Source organism: Rattus rattus, chromosome 2 (assembly GCF_011064425.1).
Source record: "Rattus rattus isolate New Zealand chromosome 2, Rrattus_CSIRO_v1, whole genome shotgun sequence".
NCBI lineage: Eukaryota > Metazoa > Chordata > Mammalia > Rodentia > Muridae > Rattus > Rattus rattus.
In genome coordinates this window covers 47466774-47485112 of record NC_046155.1, presented here as the reverse complement: position 1 = coordinate 47485112, position 18339 = coordinate 47466774, and the positions used below count along the sequence as shown (strand labels likewise).

The 18339-nt window shown below is 45.9% G+C and overlaps 1 protein-coding gene across 1 annotated transcript in view; it reads right to left on the bottom strand.

Annotated features, from left to right (window-relative positions):
- The window catches only part of Cfap58 (cilia and flagella associated protein 58), a 103565-nt gene that overhangs the window by 62747 nt on the left and 22479 nt on the right, over positions 1-18339 (bottom strand). Inside the window, exons 9-11 of the mRNA XM_032895532.1 lie at positions 15811-16002; positions 4398-4559; positions 3493-3639 (exon numbers count right to left, since the gene is read on the bottom strand). Of these exons, the coding sequence (XP_032751423.1) occupies positions 3493-3639; positions 4398-4559; positions 15811-16002 (501 nt within the window). The remainder of the gene's footprint in view (positions 1-3492; positions 3640-4397; positions 4560-15810; positions 16003-18339) is intronic.

Genomic DNA, 18339 nt, shown 5'->3' with positions numbered 1-18339 from the left:
AAATGAGGTGGCTCCCTTGGTGTGAGTGAAACAAGACTGGAACTCAATGAGCGGAGAGATCCGGATAGAGCCCGGGCTGAAGAGATCTCTGGCATGCTGTCAGAGGTGGGCTGCACTGACAGTGTCTATGATCCCGAGACAGTAGCGACCGGGGACCACAGAAAAGGAGGAAGAAAGGGACACAAGGAGAAAAACTGGTCAGATGAGGGGGTGAGTGGGTGCTGATCGCCCCCATGGCAACTGTCTGCCTGGAGGCTTCGGAAACTAGTGGGTTACTTTATCCTTTACAAATGCATCTTGTGACCCACTGAGCCAATCGGGCTTCTCCAAAAGAACTGTGTACCCACGTGGTTTTGTAGAACGAAAACATAAATAATCTTTGGGGGCAACGTTACTAGAAAATCTGTTCTTTCCTCCGAGGTTTCAGTTCTCAGAGCGAAGATACTTGCAACCCAGAAACCTGTGGGCTGTGACTCCAGTTCTTTGTTGTAACCAGTCAACTGGCTGGGACTCTATGTGTGAGCTGTGTATTGTTCTAAGGGAGGTCAGGAAGGCTTAAGGCTAGGCCAGAGTTGTCCATATGCACAGACAGCACCAGGACAAGTCGCCTTCAGATAAGCTCAGATGAATCAAACAGTCATCCTGTCTCTGGTCCTCGTCCTCACCTCAGTGAGAAAAGCTGGTAAACCTCTACGACCAACCCAAAACTCTCACCTTTCTATAACCAGCGGCCACCAACTGTCCGCTCCAAATAAGGTCACCTCCAAGAAGCCTTTGGATCACCCCGCCGCGTCTACTGGTTATCAACTCTGCTTGCTTGGGGAGGCAGAAAAACACAGCCTACTGCCCCGTGTTTTATTCTGATGCTTCGTGGGCACGGTATTTGTAGATGCTAATGGTGGAGGGCACCATTGAAACAGACACCATCTAACAACAGACTCCAAGGAACTGGTCGTTGGTATGGGGTGCTGTTCGTTCTGGAACGAGAGTCTGTAGGGGGCACTTAGTTCCAGCTTGGACTCCACTGTGGGCTGATGGTTAATCTTCTAAACTGGCCACCACTTGGGAAGCAAAGATGGGAATGAATGCATCGTCCAAGAGAAAGAGATGATATAGCAATTAGCAAGGCTCATGATACTAAAGCCTTTCTAATGTGGTCCAAGAGGCCCCTGTGCAGCGGGGTTGATAACGAGATTTTTCTCATTGGTTCAACAGTAACTAAAGCCCATCCCACTACCGACCTCTGGGATAAAACAAACCGTCCCCCATTTAAACTGCTTCTGAACAAGAGTAGATGCTACAAAAATGCAGGGTGTTTTTAAATCTTGTAAAGTTCTTTAAATATCGATAAACTTTCTGAAGAGTTTTCCAGTCTTTCTCATGAGCTGGAATAATGGAATGAAAGCCCCCAGATAAATATATCAGTTACAATGTCCTTTTCATCAGGGTACTTTTGTTACAGTTTAATCTTTTTCAGACTGAATGTCCCTTAAATTAATTTAATGCGACAGTTCCGTTTCCATGAAAACCTAACGTCAAGGTGCCAAGCCCGTTGTTAAACTGAGAATGTATGTTTCAAACTATGGCATCCTAGAATCAAGGAAGTAGGACTTGAAACCTGTGTGATGCTGTATGCCATTTCAAGACCATGTCTATCTTTGAAAGCTACTGTTTGCAGAAGCCATGCTACTCTGTCTCTGCCTTACTGTAAAGGGACAGGCACATCTTAAGCAACCATAAGTAGTGTGTGTGTGTGTGTGTGTGTGTGTGTGTGTGTGTGTGTGTCTTTATGTGTGTGTCTGCGTGTGTCTGTGTCTGTGTGTCTGTGTGTGTGTCTGTGTGTGTGTCTGTGAGTGTCTGTGTGTGTGTCTGTGTGTCTGTGTGTATGTCTGTGAGTGCATCTGTGTGTGTGTGTATCTGTGTTTGTGTGTCTGTGTGAGTTTGTGTATGTCTTTGTGTGTGTCTGTGTATATGTCTGTGTGTGTCTTTGTGTGTCTTTGTGTGTCTTTGTGTGGGTGTCTGTGAGTGTCTGTGTGTGTGTCTGTGTGTGTGTCTGTGAATGTGTCTGTGTGTCTGTGTGTATGTCTGTGAGTGCATCTGTGTGTGTGTCTGTGTGTGTCTGTGTGTGTCTGTGTTTGTGTGTCTGTGTGTCTGTGTTTGTCTTTGTGTGTGTCTGTGTGTGTGTCTGTGTGTGTGTTTGTGTGTCTGTGTGTCTGTGTGTGTGTGTGTGTGTGTGTGTGTGTGTGTGTGTGTGTGTGTGTGTGTGTGTGTGTATGTGTGTGTGTGTGTTTGTGTGTGTGTGTGTGTGTGTGTGTGTGTGTGTCTGTGTGTGTCTATGTGTGTCTGTGTGTATGTGTCTGTTGTGTGTGTGTGTGTCTGTGTGTATGTGTCTGTGTGTATATGTGTCTGTTTGTGTGTGTGTGTGTCTGTGTGTGTGTGTCTGTGTGTGTGTGTCTGTGTGTGCGTGTATGTGTCTGTGTGTGTATGTATGTGTGTGTGTGTGTATGTGTGTGTGTTTGTGTGTGTGTTTGTGTTTATTACATCAAAATTCCATCACTCTCTTAGATGTTCCTCATTTCAGTTCTTTGGTCCAGTGAAGTAGAAGGGAAATCTCTCTTACATTGTGTTAGGATACACAGCTTTGTAAACTAGTAGGTTTAAAGGCCTTACCTAGTAGGATGTGGAGGTACCTGCCTGTAATCCCAAACTAAAGAACAACAGTCAGGAGGCTCATGAGTTTGAGGCTAGCCTGGGCTGCTTAGCAAGACCCCCTCTTAAACAAAACAAAACAAAACAAAAAGAGAGAGCTAGAGATATAACTCAGTAGTAGAATGTTTGCCTTAGATGTACAAGGGCCTGCGTTCATCCCTAGAATCATAAAGACGAAGCAGATAAATACACAGGAATGTCTTAGTAATATCGATGGAGACAGGTGTCCCCTGAGGGGAGGCTGCAAATGCAGATGCAAGGTCAGCTGTGGACCCGATCCAGAGCCAACCAAGTGCAGAGGAAGCTCTAGTGGGTACCAATCCTACAGACAGGAAAGACACCTGCATACAAAGGGGCGGCGGCTGGGGACAGACAGGCAAATAGCCAGAGTGGAGTCTGGGAATGCCAGGCATGAGGAGAGGGCTCGACATGGGTGCTGAGTGCAAATGGATGGTAGCTGGCCTATAAGGTCAAGGATTTCCTGGGCACTACCAACCTGCTAGTCTCTCTTCCACTGAGGCATAGTAATCAGGAACGAGCTGGGAGGTGCACACCTCCACCCCCTTCCTCCCCCACATGACTGGGACCACCTCCCGCATGGAGACTGGTCTCAAGATGACGAAGGTGGTCCTCCCAGCACCCGGTGCCGGTGGCTTCTGGATCTTAGCGACGGAGACTATGGGAGCCTTCCTTGGTCCCTCTCCCGGCCTCCTGCTGCTTCAGTGAGCGGAAGCTGCCTGTGCCCATATGATGCCAGCCGGAGCTGCTGCTCTAAGCCCCTACCTTCAGTGTCTCTTTCTCCTTTTCGATGCGCTGCTGTTCCAGATGCAGCTTCACAAGGGCAGCCTCCTTCGCAGAGATTTCTTCCTTCAGCTGGTCCACCTGATGCGTCATGATCTTCAACTTTCTCTTCATTTCTGTTATTTCATCCTGACAAGAGAAGGGAGAAAGGGGTTTGAGAGTCGGATGAGCAGACGCCGCCCTCCGCGTGGAAGTTCAATATTTATTAAAGAGCTTTCTCAAAACATTATCTTGACCAAATCTGATTAGGTGATTCCTCTGTCTCTTGTGCCCAGCAATGTCAGAGTACCTTATAGAAACAGCACAAAATAGTCTCATGAAACACACGCAGCATATAAACAGTGACGTATGCAGCACACACATGCAACGCATGCATACACGCATGCACACGTGTGTTCACACAAGCACACGTGTACATATACATGCACACACATGCTCGCACAAGCACATGTGCACACACATGTGCATACATACACGCATACACACACACACACATGCACACATGCATGAACACATATTTGCACACGACCTATCCTTTGACTAAGAAAATCAGGAGCACACGAATCGTTGTGGAGAGACCCCAGAGCCAAGTTCTGGAGTTAAACAAGGAAAATGTACAACTGCAGTCCAAGCCTTGGCAGCTGCCACCAACCATTTTAAAGCCTACCCATGGTGCAATGGCAATTTAAAGGAGACTGAGCAACCCGTGTCCTACTGAGTGACGTCACTCCCATGCCCAGCAACAAGACGGTGTGTGTAAACTGACGCTTTTCCAGCCAGGGTGAACAGGACTTTTTAGTCTTGTCTAGGCCACAAGAACAACAGGAAGTGCTTTAAACCCAGCATGGAGGGAAATCAGAACACAAACATGCGAAGAGCTTGCTTACCTGAGCCTCGACCAGGTTTTTGCTGTACAGGTTTCTGTCGGATCTCACAGCTTCGTACAGGTTTTGCTGCTGTTTCAACTTAGTCTCTGATTCAGCGATTTTCTTCCTGTAGTCAAAAATCTGTATTTCTCGGACTTTAATGTCTTCCATGTTTGCAAGGACCTGGGGGAGAAGAAAGCATTTTGAACACAGTCAAACGGCCCATCTGTACTTGTGGGCTTGGGAGAGATGGGGATTTTCATCTAAGAGTGGCTGCTAGAGACGCCGACATTCAGAAAACTGGAGAGACCGTTATCACTTCGCCACAACTCAGAAATGGAGGCAAACCAGTCAGGGCCAGGTAGTTTACACAGATGACACTATCGCTCGATTATAAAGCCTTAACACAGATATTTTCTAGGATCATAAATAGGGGATTAATTCCATCCTGGAAATTTCTATTGATCATGGCACACAAAAGTGGGGGTTGGGGGAGCGGTGAATCTAACAGATCTGACGTGTAGAGCACTAGGAAAGCTCAGAGAGGCTTCAGTTGCTCAAGACTGCCCGCTCAAATTCACTGTGAGGTTTTCTTTGTAAAGCGACCTTTGTTTGATAGCCATCTAAGTCCCTGTCTTGCTAATGTCAAGCCCTTTCCATTAGGAAAGCTAGGTGGACTTCATAAAAATGCAATCAACTACGCTCATGACTCTTCCAGAAAGGACAAGAGGCTGCATCACCACATCCCCCTCGCAAGGATGAGAATCAAGGGCCTGAAACCCCGGCCTGATCCAATCTCTCTCCACTGCCAGTTCATGAAGAGGAAATCCCCCAGTCATGACTCCGCTCCAGCGGCCCCAGAAACTGACTCCCTTTAAAGGAAAAGTTATCTCTTTTAATGCCTTTAAACACTTTTAAGCGGAGGGAAGACAATTGGTTAAGCTACAACATGAATGGTCGGCATCACATGAGCAGGCGAGGGTTTAACGATGGCACCGCATTCTCATCTACTTCTCTCCGCGGTAACAGCCACCAGTGAAAGGGTGATGGGGCAGGGAATGGGAGGGTGGGGATGTGCTCCAAGAATGTGAGTCTAGAAGGGTCCCCTGTGGAAGCGGTATTTTTGCTAGGACCTGAAGGTGACACAGGACCACACACCCTTGCCAGGCTCCTACTGAAATCCAGGCCCGTGCTATTTGTGACGTAATACCAAGTTTTTTCATGATGGATGCTTTCTGTGGATACTTCCTTCCCCCTATTATGAAGTCAGGATTTCAGAAAACACACTCCAGTAAGCCCTTTGTAGTGTTTCCCCATCAGGCCAAACAATGGCTGTTGCTTAAAACACGGAGTGCTCTTCCAGGATCGATTCATTTTTTTATACTTAACAATAAAGTGCTCCTTTGGAATCAGTGAGTTTCTTTGTAATGGTCTCAACGCCACTGTTTACATTTGATTCATAAACATGAAGGGCGCACCTTTTTCTTTATTTATTGGGCCATCTCACTCTTCATCCCACGTCACCCGCTTGTCCCCCAAAACAAAGGGAGGTTAGCAAGCTGGTGCGTGTCTTTAACGTCTTTCCTTGATTTTGCCTTTGTGTTTGCTCGGGTCTACAAACAAACAAAAGTAGCTGAGAGAATAACCCGCAGCTATCCGTTATTTTCTATGTCCCTGGCGCTTTGCCTGTTTTCATTCATTTAATCTTGACCGACATCAGAAGGAAAAACTGAGGTCGAAGAAGTAATATTCCCGAGTGGGTCCGACCAGTGAGGCTGTAGCCCGGGATCCCCAGCCATTCTGTATTGTTTGCTTTGGAGGTGTTTTCTTTCTTTCGGCTAACGACGTCTTTTTGTATAGCCCTCATGCCCTTTGTTTCGTAGCACATGACGGTCGCTTGTGAAAACCTGTGTCAACGGGCTCTAGTCATTCTCTTGAACATCCTGAATCGTGCATGTGACTGTGTTGTCACATAGCAAACTACATGACTATAGCCATCATTTAGTCACACTTTTGACTGCCAGGAGCCAGGCCTCAATGGCCATTTTGTACGAGGATCCTCAGACCCTAGCTCTCTCTTCTGGGGAATAGATTCCCAGGAGCGGCATAGCCGGCTCGAAAGACATAAATATATTTTTTAACTTTAATACTTATTGCTAGATTGCTTTCCAAAATGGTTGCAACGCTTTCCATTCCCACGCTGCCAGCGCCACTCTCCTTAATAGAAAACTACCTTGGCAGTTCTAGAAAGAAACTCTCTTTGGTCAGACCAGATGACTCTTTCAATGTGCTATTGAATTTAGTCTGTTAGAATTTCATTTAGGGCCCTACCTATGGATTTTAAGTGGTAGAGCCTGCAGCGTTTCCACTCAATTTTAACATCGAGGTTTCTGCTGGCTTCAGAAAGCAAATGAAATGCCCTTCGGTTCATTTTACTCACTCGCCAATTCACTCACTAACTAACCCATTCATTCATTCATTCAGTCATCCATCCATTCATTCAGTCATCCATCCATTCATTCATTCATCCATCCATTCATTCATTCATTCATCCACCCATTCATTCATTCTCCTATTCACACATCACTCATCTGTCTACTTCTCTCGACCTGTGTCGATCCATCTGTGAGACCTGGGATTTGGGGACTTAGGAATCGGGCGGACTCCAGTCTAATGCTATAGACAACTTTACTTCAATGTCAGTGTGCGTTTTATACACGAAAATAACAAAGACAGCAACGATCCAAGAGAGGTTGTTTGAGTTCAGAGAAAGATGTACATGATCAGAAAAGCAGTAAATAAAAGCCGGTGAGCACATGACGGATATTAGCAGAGCAGCCCTTTCCCAGAACTTTCTCAAGGCAGAAGGAACAACTTAAGCACAATTGCCTGGCACGTACTGTAGATTGTATCTGGGAAAGCATGAAAGCAAGGCAGAAGGCCGTGTCCAGATTCAGGGCACACTGAGGCCAGCACACAGCACATCCTTTCACCCAATTGGGTTCTGTGGATATATTCCAAGAGCCAGCAAGAATCAACAAGCCTTATTTTCCTGGTGCCTCCCTTGCAGTTCCCCAAGGCGTTGCTCACCGTGCATCAGAACGTTGACCATGCACGGTGACACTCATCTGACATTCATTTCCTCTCTCGTTCACTCAGGCACCTATTTATTAATTCCCTCGCCTCTTCATTCATTCACACGTTTATTCATTAATTCACTAACGTATTCAGCCCTTTGTTAACATATTCATTAATCATTAGCATATTTGTTGATTATTAATGTGGCCATTGGCTCATTAACATATTCACTAATTCATTCACATATTCGTTCATTCCCTTGCCTGTTTGTTCATTCACTCATCGAGCACAGACTGAGGGCATGACTATAGCAGGCTCTATAAACGCATGATCGTTATGAAGAGGCACAAGAGGTTACTACTGAAGAATGAATCAATTAATCAATGAATGGTTGGTGATTGAGACATGCATAGAAAGTCACAGGATGATCTCTGAGGATAGACCCATACCTCTTATCCAAGCAGGTGATATTAGTGGTTTATATAATTCACAAGAACTGCCTTTATGTTCTTAGTGCCCAACCATCCCATCCAAAGACTCTCCTCGTGCACCATCACTGTGGAAGCGATGCTTCGCATCAGTAAAGCTGTGACTACCACCACCACCACCACCCTAAAATTACACAAGTGCATGAGTAGCAGTTTCTCCTGGATCTATACACTAATCACAGCCTCTACCGTTATAATTCCAGAAAGTAAGAATTAGCTGTGTGTAACTAGGAGTTAGGCGAAGCCCTTGATAAAATCCCGCCATTGTTTAGTACAGTTGCTTACTGCGATCGTTCAGCCGGTGCAGACAGAAACGCCCAGACTGAAAATATACTCAGGCTCAAGGGGAGTGGCTTGAATAGCTTGTTGGAACTTTGAGGAGCAAGATGTAAAAACACTGAAGGCAGGGATGTCTGAGGAAAGGTGTGTGGGTAGTCCTCAGTGAAAAGAAATTCTTTTCCTTCATCCGGCACTGCCACAATCTGCTATAATCTGCATTACTGGATCCTTAACGGTATCTTTATAAGATATCAGCTGGTAATTAGAATGTATGTTAGGAATAGACATAAAATCTATTAAGAGGTACTCATCAGTGGATCTGCTATCAGAAAGAAAGAAAGAAACAAAGAAAGAAAGAAAGAAAGGAGAAAGGAAGAAAGAAAGAAAGGGGAAGGAAGGAAGGAAGGAAGGGAGAGAGAGAGAGAGAGAGAGAGAGAGAGAGAGGAAGGAAGGCAGGGAGGGACAGAGAGAAGAGGGGAAGGATGAAGGACAGGAAGGAGAGGCAAAAAGTGAAAGGAGGGAGAGACAGACAGACAGACAAACTTATCCTGAAATTTAGCCTCTTTACCTATAAGACATCATTCTCACTGGGTCAGTGAAACGGAAAGATTGAAACTGCTTTGAACTGTGTCATCAGCATTCAGAATATCTAGCAGCACATCAGAGAACAGAAGAAAAAAATTGCCTGTTCAATCACTTTGAGAGATGTTATAACAAGGATGATCCTTTGCGCAGACAGAATAGGGCTACAGAGAAAGGATGCTGGCAAGGACATTTCTTCTTCTGAGCATCCAGGTAGCACAGCCCCATCGCTCTGCACACAACAGTGCACAGAATCGCAAGTTCACGTCTGGATTCCCGAAGAGTCATGGGGGATCCGTCACCATAGCAAGGGGACAAAAGGGACAATGAAGCAGCAGGAAGTACTGGAGCTAAGGGAGAAGACGATTTGCAAATCAACTCATCTCTCAGCGTTGGGATTCCATTTATTCCGGTGCAAAGCATTCAAACCAATGTCCTGCAGAAGTTCATAACCCTCAAGTGTATTAAATGTGTTGGGATGCTGCACATCAGCTCGGCTTCTCATCACCGGGCCGGTCCCTGTTAAAGAGGAGGGTAGCTGTGAGGCTGCAGGTTAGCTCATTGATTACACTTTCAGATGCCCTAAACCGACTCCAGAGATCAATCACGTTCAAGTCTAGTAAGTTTTATTACAGTCACGGAACCAGGGCTGCCAGCATTTGCAGGTCCCTTCCGAGGAGTAAAGAAAACGCTCACTGTGCGGGATAGGGGTAGAGTCTGTATCTGTTACCCTCTCCTGCCATTTCTCTTTCTATTAAAACAACCTCCCAACAGGAGTAAGAGTGAAATAGAAATCAGTAGAAGAATCTGGAAAACAGCCACACAGACCATGTATCACATGGACTGAGGGCACATGAGAAAGTAGGTCATGGATGTTGGAAGCCTCTGCCTACGTATGATGAGACATTAGCACAGTCAACTTCTCGGATACCGCCCTCTGTCTTAGTGTCTACATTCTCATGCTGACGCCGCCGCCTTCACCTTCCTAATCGAGCTGGGAAATGCTCTGCATGAAAACAAAACAGACCCGTGCGCCCAGCCATAGGCAGATTTGTCCTCGTTTTTCTTACTTTCCTCAACACCTGTCTGGCCCCGGTCCCTACCCTCCAAGTGTAACGGCAACCACAGGGTTAATACAACAGATACCGCTGAGGACTTATGCTTCAGAGATCAAGGAAGCTCTTATGGCCAAAACTGGTTCCTCCCTCTTCCGAGCCACAGACTTCCTCCCCTGGCAACTCCCTCCTGCCCTCTCTTCTGGAAGAACCAAGTCTCTGCTTGGCATTGCTGCTGTCTCCTCCTCTTCTTGGTCTCCCTACCTCCTTCCCCTGTGGGTCTGCAGCCCAAGCTCCTCCCGGTCCCTAAGCCTTTTCCTATGTCCCCACAGTCTAACTAATACAACTGTATCTTTCATACCAATGCACGAATCAGGTACTTCACCGAACATGGACTGTTTTTCCGCTAGCGGAACCCTGGTGCCAGATGTACCCTGGTCGTGCTCTTTGAAGGGAGCCCACCCTCAGCTCCCTGGTTTGGGGGCTTCACTTGCACACTGACGTACACCTAGCTTTCCTGAGACTCCAGTCTACGGATGGCAGAGTGGAGGAATGTTCAGCCCCTTCTGTTATCACCACGTTAGACATTCCTCCTACTCGTTCTGCCCCGCCTCCACGTCCCTGACGATGATAGTTCCCGGGTGACACCGACCCTGGCCATGGAAGGGAAATAGGGAGAGACGCTGAGTGGGCCACTTTCCAGCTCCTCTCGGGTCATGTACCTGATGAAGCAAATTTAAGAGAACCCACGGGTGGAGACCTAGGTCATTTCCGATTTGTTGGCCTTAAAAACGCTCGTCCATCTCAGTGTCTTGTCTGTACCTTCTGGGCATTTAATAATTTGAGGAGAGCGCCACTCAAATGCCACTTTGAGGAAAAGCTCTGGCTCATTTGTCAAATAAATGTGTTTGCTTCTTTATCATTTATGAGGTACTCATCTCATTGTGTGGTCACGAGTTTTTCAAATACTCTAATAAAAGCATTATATTTAATCCTCACAAAATATTTAATCGTCCCCAAAATAAATGCCCCCAGCCCTTTTGTATGCACACAGATAAAATTGGAATTAAAGTTCTTTGCGAAAGTCTGTGTTGTCATCGCAGTAGTGTGATGAAGATGCTTCCCATTCTTAATATTTACACGTAATCATCACAACATCTACTTAATATTTTATCACGTAAATACGATACAATTTGTTCAACCTCTCAGGGTACTGGTTTCTATGCTTTATTATTCTAAATTATACCACAGAGAACATGCTTTCATAAAACTCTCTGCGTTCCTTATTTCTCCCTTAGGTTTGGTTTGTACGACAGAAATCCCCAAGTCAAGATGATACTCTTGGAGTGAACCTTAATGTCCAGTCCGTGGCGTTTTCTCCAACCCTAGGTGTTAGTGTCCGATGCCTTATAAACGGAACGCATGGAGGAGAGCCTCGTGTTTGTGGCGGTGAGGGTGCGATGAGGGTGTATAATGTTGTGTGCCCGTATGTGTTGGAAGATAAATAAAGTGAGACACGTAAAGATTGCAGCTGGTAAACAACATTTTAAGAATTTATACGGAGATTGCTTGGGTGAGATATTGTGTAACTCCATCTACTTCAGACACCAGAAACTGTGAAGACGGCTGACAGCAAATCTCAGTACCAACAATCCTCATTCTCAGGGGAGCCAAGAAAAACATACCAGCCTATATGGAAACTATAGTAGCTTTAAAAAAAAAAAAAACACCTCACCATGTACCGATTTAAAACTTGCATGGAGGAATTCTTAAGAGTTAGCTCTGATCAGGTGTGGTGGCGACAGCCTGGAGTAGAAAGAGTTTTCCACGAAGAAAGAATCGTAATCCTTGATTTCATATCCAAGTCTGCGCACCGCTTCATCCCACGGGGTTTCCCTTAGGTGCATCGCGACTCCTGTTCATGGCGTCGGGTATGGGGAATACGGTATGAATGGGCAGACCCCACCACCAGCCTTGGCAGCTGAAGCTGAGAGAATCCTAGGGGTCTACTGGGTCGGGGGCCCAGAGAATCCCTACAGGGTCCTCCTGCGATGCACGGCTGAGGCTGACCCTCGTGGAGAGTTCACGTAAGAACGGATCTCTGTTGCCGTAAAGCGGACACGCAGGGGTTATTTGCCACTGCCCAGGCAGAGGGAAACAAACGCTAACCCGGAGCCTACACGGTACAGCTCTTACCTCTGAACAGGCAATGCGCCTGTGCAGGGTAGGCAAACGGATCAACCATTAGTCAGAAAGATACATGCTCTACTCCGAAGACCCCCAGCTTAGGAGTGTGAGAGTCCTTTGGGGACCTTCGGGGCTGGCTGTAACACTACACTGGTGCTCCTCGGCTTGCCTCTGCAAGTCTTCGTTTGTTCTCCAATAGAAAGGCTGATTTTCTATCTCCAGTGCCTGCGGTTCCCCCTCTGTGTATACAATTCAGGTGTCGGCTGCTGTCCCTCTATCGTCTCTAAGAGCTCAGTCAAACAACAAACAAGACAAAACTTAAACATTCAAGTGCTTTGGTCAACACTGTAGAATTCCCAGTGGATTTGACTGTCCAGAGGGAAAATGGGCTAACATTTTGCTAGAAGGAGGGGGAAAAAAGATTAAATGAGGCTTTTCCCCAAACTCTCCTGTTTGGGGCTTTCTGAGCTCCTGTCCCATCCCTGGGCCTTTGTCCCAGAGGGTCTTGCAAAACTATGGGTCAAACCCATATGGAAGTCCAGAAGCAGGATGATGATGCAGGAGGAGAAAAACAACAGTACAATAAAAGGTTTCTGAAAGCACAATAACCAAAATTATTAAAGAGTTAATTGTTTCAAACATCTGGGCTCTCCCAGAAGACCCACAGGTTCAGTTCCCAGCATGCACACGGTGGCTCACAACCAGCCATAACTCCAGTTCAAGCTGACCCAGTGCCTTCTTCTGGTCTCCTCAGGCATCAGGCACATGCATGGGACACACACATCCATACAGACAAAACACACACATAAAATAAATCTTTACAAAGTTAATTAGAAATCAAAGGCACGACGAACCCCTGGTGCTTCTGGTGGTGCTTGCCTGTGGCACATCTTGTAGCTTCCCTACAGCCTTGGTTCTGAACATGTGCACTGTGTACAACGCGTGTCAGAGCGCTCAGCACCAGCAAACAGTGATTGGAGCCTCTTAGCTCAGACCTGAAACTGTTATACGTCACAAATCACAGTGCTTTTTGACAGAAACTACTAAGGAAAGGCTATAGCAAGCAAGTGAGGTTCCTCGAGATGTCCCACCATGGCTGCAATGGATGCACTACAGAGAGGAAGGGTTGCTTCTCACTGCTCATATGCCTTTTCTGCCACCACTACATAGTCTGATTCCTCAACATCAGCCCACCCTACTGGGCAAATTTCCTGCAGATCCACATGAAGATCAACTTTTACGAATGAATGCTTTTCAGTTGCTTTCATGACTTTATATAGAATTCAAATAATTTTAGGAATAAAGTTTAAGGAGATGGTTTTAGTCCTTTTACCAGAACGATGGAATAAAGTTAGAACCAAGAATAGACTGTACCCCTTCCTCATAGAATAGTGAGCAAAGGCTGCATAGTACGGAATAAAATGAGCTATGAGACATAGGCTTGGGACAAATCTGTGGTCAAGGAGAAACATTCATTCTAGGTCAGGTCCAAGGATGAAGCCACAGGTGTGCCTTATGATAAAGCAAGGCTATGTGAAACTGTTGCTTTGAACTTATAATGAGCTTATGGAATGAAACACTGCTTTGAACTTACTATTGACATCCTTCTGTAACTCCCCATTTTATCTATGAGGTAATTTTATAAAGAATTTTTGTCTAAGAAGGTTTAAGAAGGAATAAAGTGTGGCTACTGGGGTTCTGCTCCATCCACCAAATGTGTGTGTGTGCATGTGTGTGTGTGTATGTGTGTATAGGTATATGTGTATGTATATATAAGTATGCATGTGTACTTATAAAATTATGATGATGGGTTGAGCCCATCCAAAGTGTGCGTATGTGTATGTGTGTATGTGTGTGTGTCTATGTATCTCTGCCTGTGTGTGTGCCTCTCTTTCTTTCTTTCTTTCTTTCTTTCTTTCTTTCTTTCTTTCTTTCTTTCTTCTTCTCTTTCTCTGTGAAACTGCCAAAAAGTCTTCAGCTTTTGGTCCCAGAACAGTAAGAGTTAAATTTCCAGAAGCCATCAGCTTCTGGCCCCCAGAATAGTAAGAGACTTAAAGGCCAGACAGAGGTCACCAGCCTTCGGCCTTCCTCTGACACTGTGTCCCATCTCGGTGCCTGACACTGTTGGAACTGGCCTCCAGCAGCTTTTGTTGTGTACACAAACTTTTCTGTTCTTACAGAAGAGGAATGCTCTTAATTACGAAAAACAAAGACTTCTGATATTTTTCTATACTCATATAAGCATCGATATATGTGTGAGGTGTATTGTTCGAATGTTTGGTTTCTACAATTACTGTTTGAGTTGCTGACCTGAATTTCATTAAAAATAATCATTACACGAATTTTGACTTAGGATTAGGACAGAGTTTCCAAACAATTTCTGAAATGACCTTGCACATATTTCTGCCGCTTTGCATGACATATTTTATGGGAAGTGGCATTCCCAGCTTTGACAATTATGAAAATCAAAGTAGCAATCAACTCTGAAAAACATTAGGGATGCTTTATGTTCTGCGGTGTTAAATACTCAACCAAGATTTCATTCTGTATGTTAAACTAAACAAGTACATCTGTCTCATTAGCATGCAAATTGGCTTCCACCTTTAAGAAATGGTAACAATCCCTGTATATCAATGAACTGCTTTGAAATACACTTACGATTTACTATCAGTCAATATTTGGTTTACACACTTATTTATATTTCTATGTAGCTGGGTTCAAGAAAAAAAAATTCTTGGGCGAGGAGGTTTCGTGAGGGTAAATAATTTAAGGATCTAGGCCATTTGTCCGAGAGTACACTGCAGATGGGCGCTGTTTAACTGGCCTTATCTGATGCCAGCTATGTGCTAAGAAAACAAAGCCCGACTCTCTGATCCTCCTTGTTGATATGTCCCTCTCCCTCTAGTTGGTTTACAAGGAGACATCTAGAAGCCAGCTACCCAAAGCGTGGGTTTCCCCCATCGGTGGAGTTAGAGGTTCTTTTTCCCTCTAAAATTAGAACATGCTTAGCTTCCATGTTCTAATGAGATAAGGTGCATCGTGGACAGACACAGGGAGAGACTAGAGGGTTGGAAAATATTGATGCCTGTGATGGTTTTATTAAGTAAGAGCCTTATAGACTCGTGTGTTTGGATGCTTGGCATAGAGAGTGGCACTATTAGAAGGTGTGGCTTTGTTAGAGGACGCATGTCATGGGGGGGTGGGCACAGAGGTCTCATTGTGCTCAAGCCACCTCCAGTGTGGTACGCAGTGTCCTTTTGCTGCCTGCAGATCAAGATGTACAACTGTAGGCTCCTTCTCTAGCATCATCTAGATCATCCGCTGGTGTGCCACCATGTTTCCCCCGACATGACGATAAATGACCGAACCCCTGAAACTGTAAGTTAACACCGATTCAATGTTTTCCTCTGTAAGAGCTGCTGTGGTCTTGGTGTCTCGTCACAGCAAGAGACGCCCACTAAGACAATGCCAGAAACATGATGTCGCCAAACTCGGGGGTGGGGGTGGGGGTGCCGCTGCACAGCAGAGCGGCAGGAAAGAGGAAGAAGCCACAAGGCGAGGGGACAAAGGACAAAGACAGACGAGAGAGAACGGGAGCATGGAACTCCATTCTACAGTTTGGCCCGGGATCCGCTCTGGAGCAAGACGTAAATCTGAATGCAAGCCATAGGCAAACATTTGAACAAACCGTCCCTCCACAGTCTGCGGTGACCAGACATGCAGAACAGCGCGGGCGCTCCCTGCAGCAACGCTGGCATGGCTTACCCTCTGGGTGAGGTCGCTGGCCTCGTTGATGTACCGATCCCGCTCCTTTTCCAGCTGAAAGATGATCTTCCTCTGCTTCTGGGCCTCGTCCTTGTAGTTCTGGATCTCCTCCTCCAGGTTCCTCTTGGCTTGCTCGTGAAGCTTCACCAGGTCCACCTGCTTCTGGGTCGCACTGACTGCCTTAAGCATATTCTAAAGAACAAGGGTGACAAATCGGGTGCCTTACTCGCGTGTTCAAGAACCTGGGGTTCAGGCTATCCCGGTCCCCATCTCTGAAATAACCAGACGCCTTGTATTTGGTGTGAATCAAAACTTCCACTCTATCCATCCATTTGCTCTTTGATTGTGAATTTTGCACAAGGCACATTTTAATGCACTAATAAACCACCGCATCCCAAATCTACTCTGTGCTATTCCCTGTTTAGCAGTAGGAGACAGAGGCCCAAGGAATAAAGTGAACTCACACCACAGGGATGTAGTGGGGCCGAGGTTGAAACCCACTTCCACTCCAGCTCTTTTCTTTATGCTGTGAAGACTGAACCACCAGACCTAATCACCTAAACCCGGTGTGGTGGTTTGTATATGCACAGGGAGCGGCACTATTAGACGGTGTGGGCCTGTTGGAGTAGGTGTGTCACTGTGGGCTCCGGCTTTAATACCCTCACCCTAGCTGCCAGGAAGTCAGTCTTCTGCTAGCAGCTTTGAGATGAAGATGCAGAACTCTCAGCTCCTCCTGCACCATGCCTGCCTGGATGCTGCCATGTTCCCACTTTGGTAATAATGGACTGAACCTCTGAACCTGGAAGCCAGCCCCAGTTAAATGTTGTCCTTTCTAAGACTTGTCTTGGTCTCCCTAATATTGGTGTCTGTTCACAGCAGTAAACCTTAACACAGAAGTTGGTACCAGAAACTGGGGTACTGCTGTGATAGGACTGATCATGTTTTTGTTTGGAAGAATGTGGATTTGGGGACTTTGGATTTGAAAAGCAGTGGAATGCTTTAATGCTTAATGGGCTATCCTAGTAGAAATACAAAACACTTTGTTCATTGAGAGTGATATGAACTGTGTGGGCCTGGCCCAAGTGGTTTCAGTGGAGAATTTCAGTATGTGGCCTAGAGACCGTTTTTGTGGGATTTTGGTGAAAAAATGTGGCTGCTTTTTGCCCTTGTATGAAAAATCTAGCTGAGGCTAAGGTAAAGAGATTTATATTAATTACTTTGACAAAAGAAATCTCAGAAAAAAAGCCTAGCAGAGACTTTCTCTGGTTAAATCTCACAAAGAGCATCTTGAACAAGCATAGCAAGCTAAAAAGGAAAAATATAAAATATATGATATTAAAGGGGCACCAGGAAGTGAAACAGAGCTGAATCCTATGTTCAAGGATATTAAATTGAATTAAAGGAGTAGTAACCTTGAGGCAAGATTCCACCCAGCTAAGTTTAGGCCCAGGCACGGTGGTACTAGCCTTTAATCCCAGGAGGCAAAGATAAGCAGGTCTCTGAGTTCAAGGCCAGACTAAAACTCATCAAGTTCTAGTTGAAGAAAAGTTAAAGTCCAGACTCGGTGGACCACACTTTTAATCCCAGTGCTTGGGAGAAAGGCATGCAGATGCCTGAGTTCTCTGAGCTCAAGGTCAATCTCTGAGCAAGGTCCAGGACAGCCAAGCTTAGGCAGTGAAGGAATTGGGAAACAGAAAACCAGTGACCATGTAATAGAACAAGGGGGCCATGTTCCAGCTCCTGCAAGCAGCAGAACTCAGCGGCTTCATCCATGTGGCTCTGGTTCTGGAGTGAAAAAATAGAAGGAACCACTGGGATGATCGATGCTGGTCAGCTCAAGCTAAGAAATTAGCAGTGATTAAGAAGAGACCAGCATCACTGAGGTAAAAAATCTTCTGGGAAGTGTTTTCTGAGAGCACAAAGAAGCTATGTGTTCCAGAGACAGCCAAGATGGTACCTTGTGCTACAGCTGGACTTGGTAATGTGAGAGTCACCCAGGTGGTACTGGTTTTGAAGGCATGAAGGCATCGTGAAGACCAGCTGAGGATTGACACTGAGAGAGGCCATGGAAGGCCATTGGTGAAGGTGCAGCCTGAGTTGCAGTAGGTGGCCCAGGACTGAAGGGGTCATGCAGAGGAGTTGAGGCTTGGCACCATGAAGGGAGCCTATGAGAGGCTACTGGTGAAGCCTAGATGCAGTTAAAGACCCCAGAGTATTGGAGATGCCAGTACCATGGGATGATCACCAAGAACAGCAGCAGCAGTGGAGTGGATCAACCTGACTTAGAGCGCTACAGAGGGCAGAGCTGGAGAAGTGATGGCCAGCCCTCTGGAAGAGCCCAGAAGATCATGTGTGGATCCCAGACATTGAAACAAGAAGCTGTAACACTTAAGTGCCTTTAAGACTGCGAGATGTTCAAGATGTTCAAGAGCTGTGGGCTACCTGCTGAGGAGGGCTGCTGACAGGGAGTGAACAGGGAGTGGAACCAGCCCAGGAGGATAAAAGGTTTTACAGTCAACACACATGAAA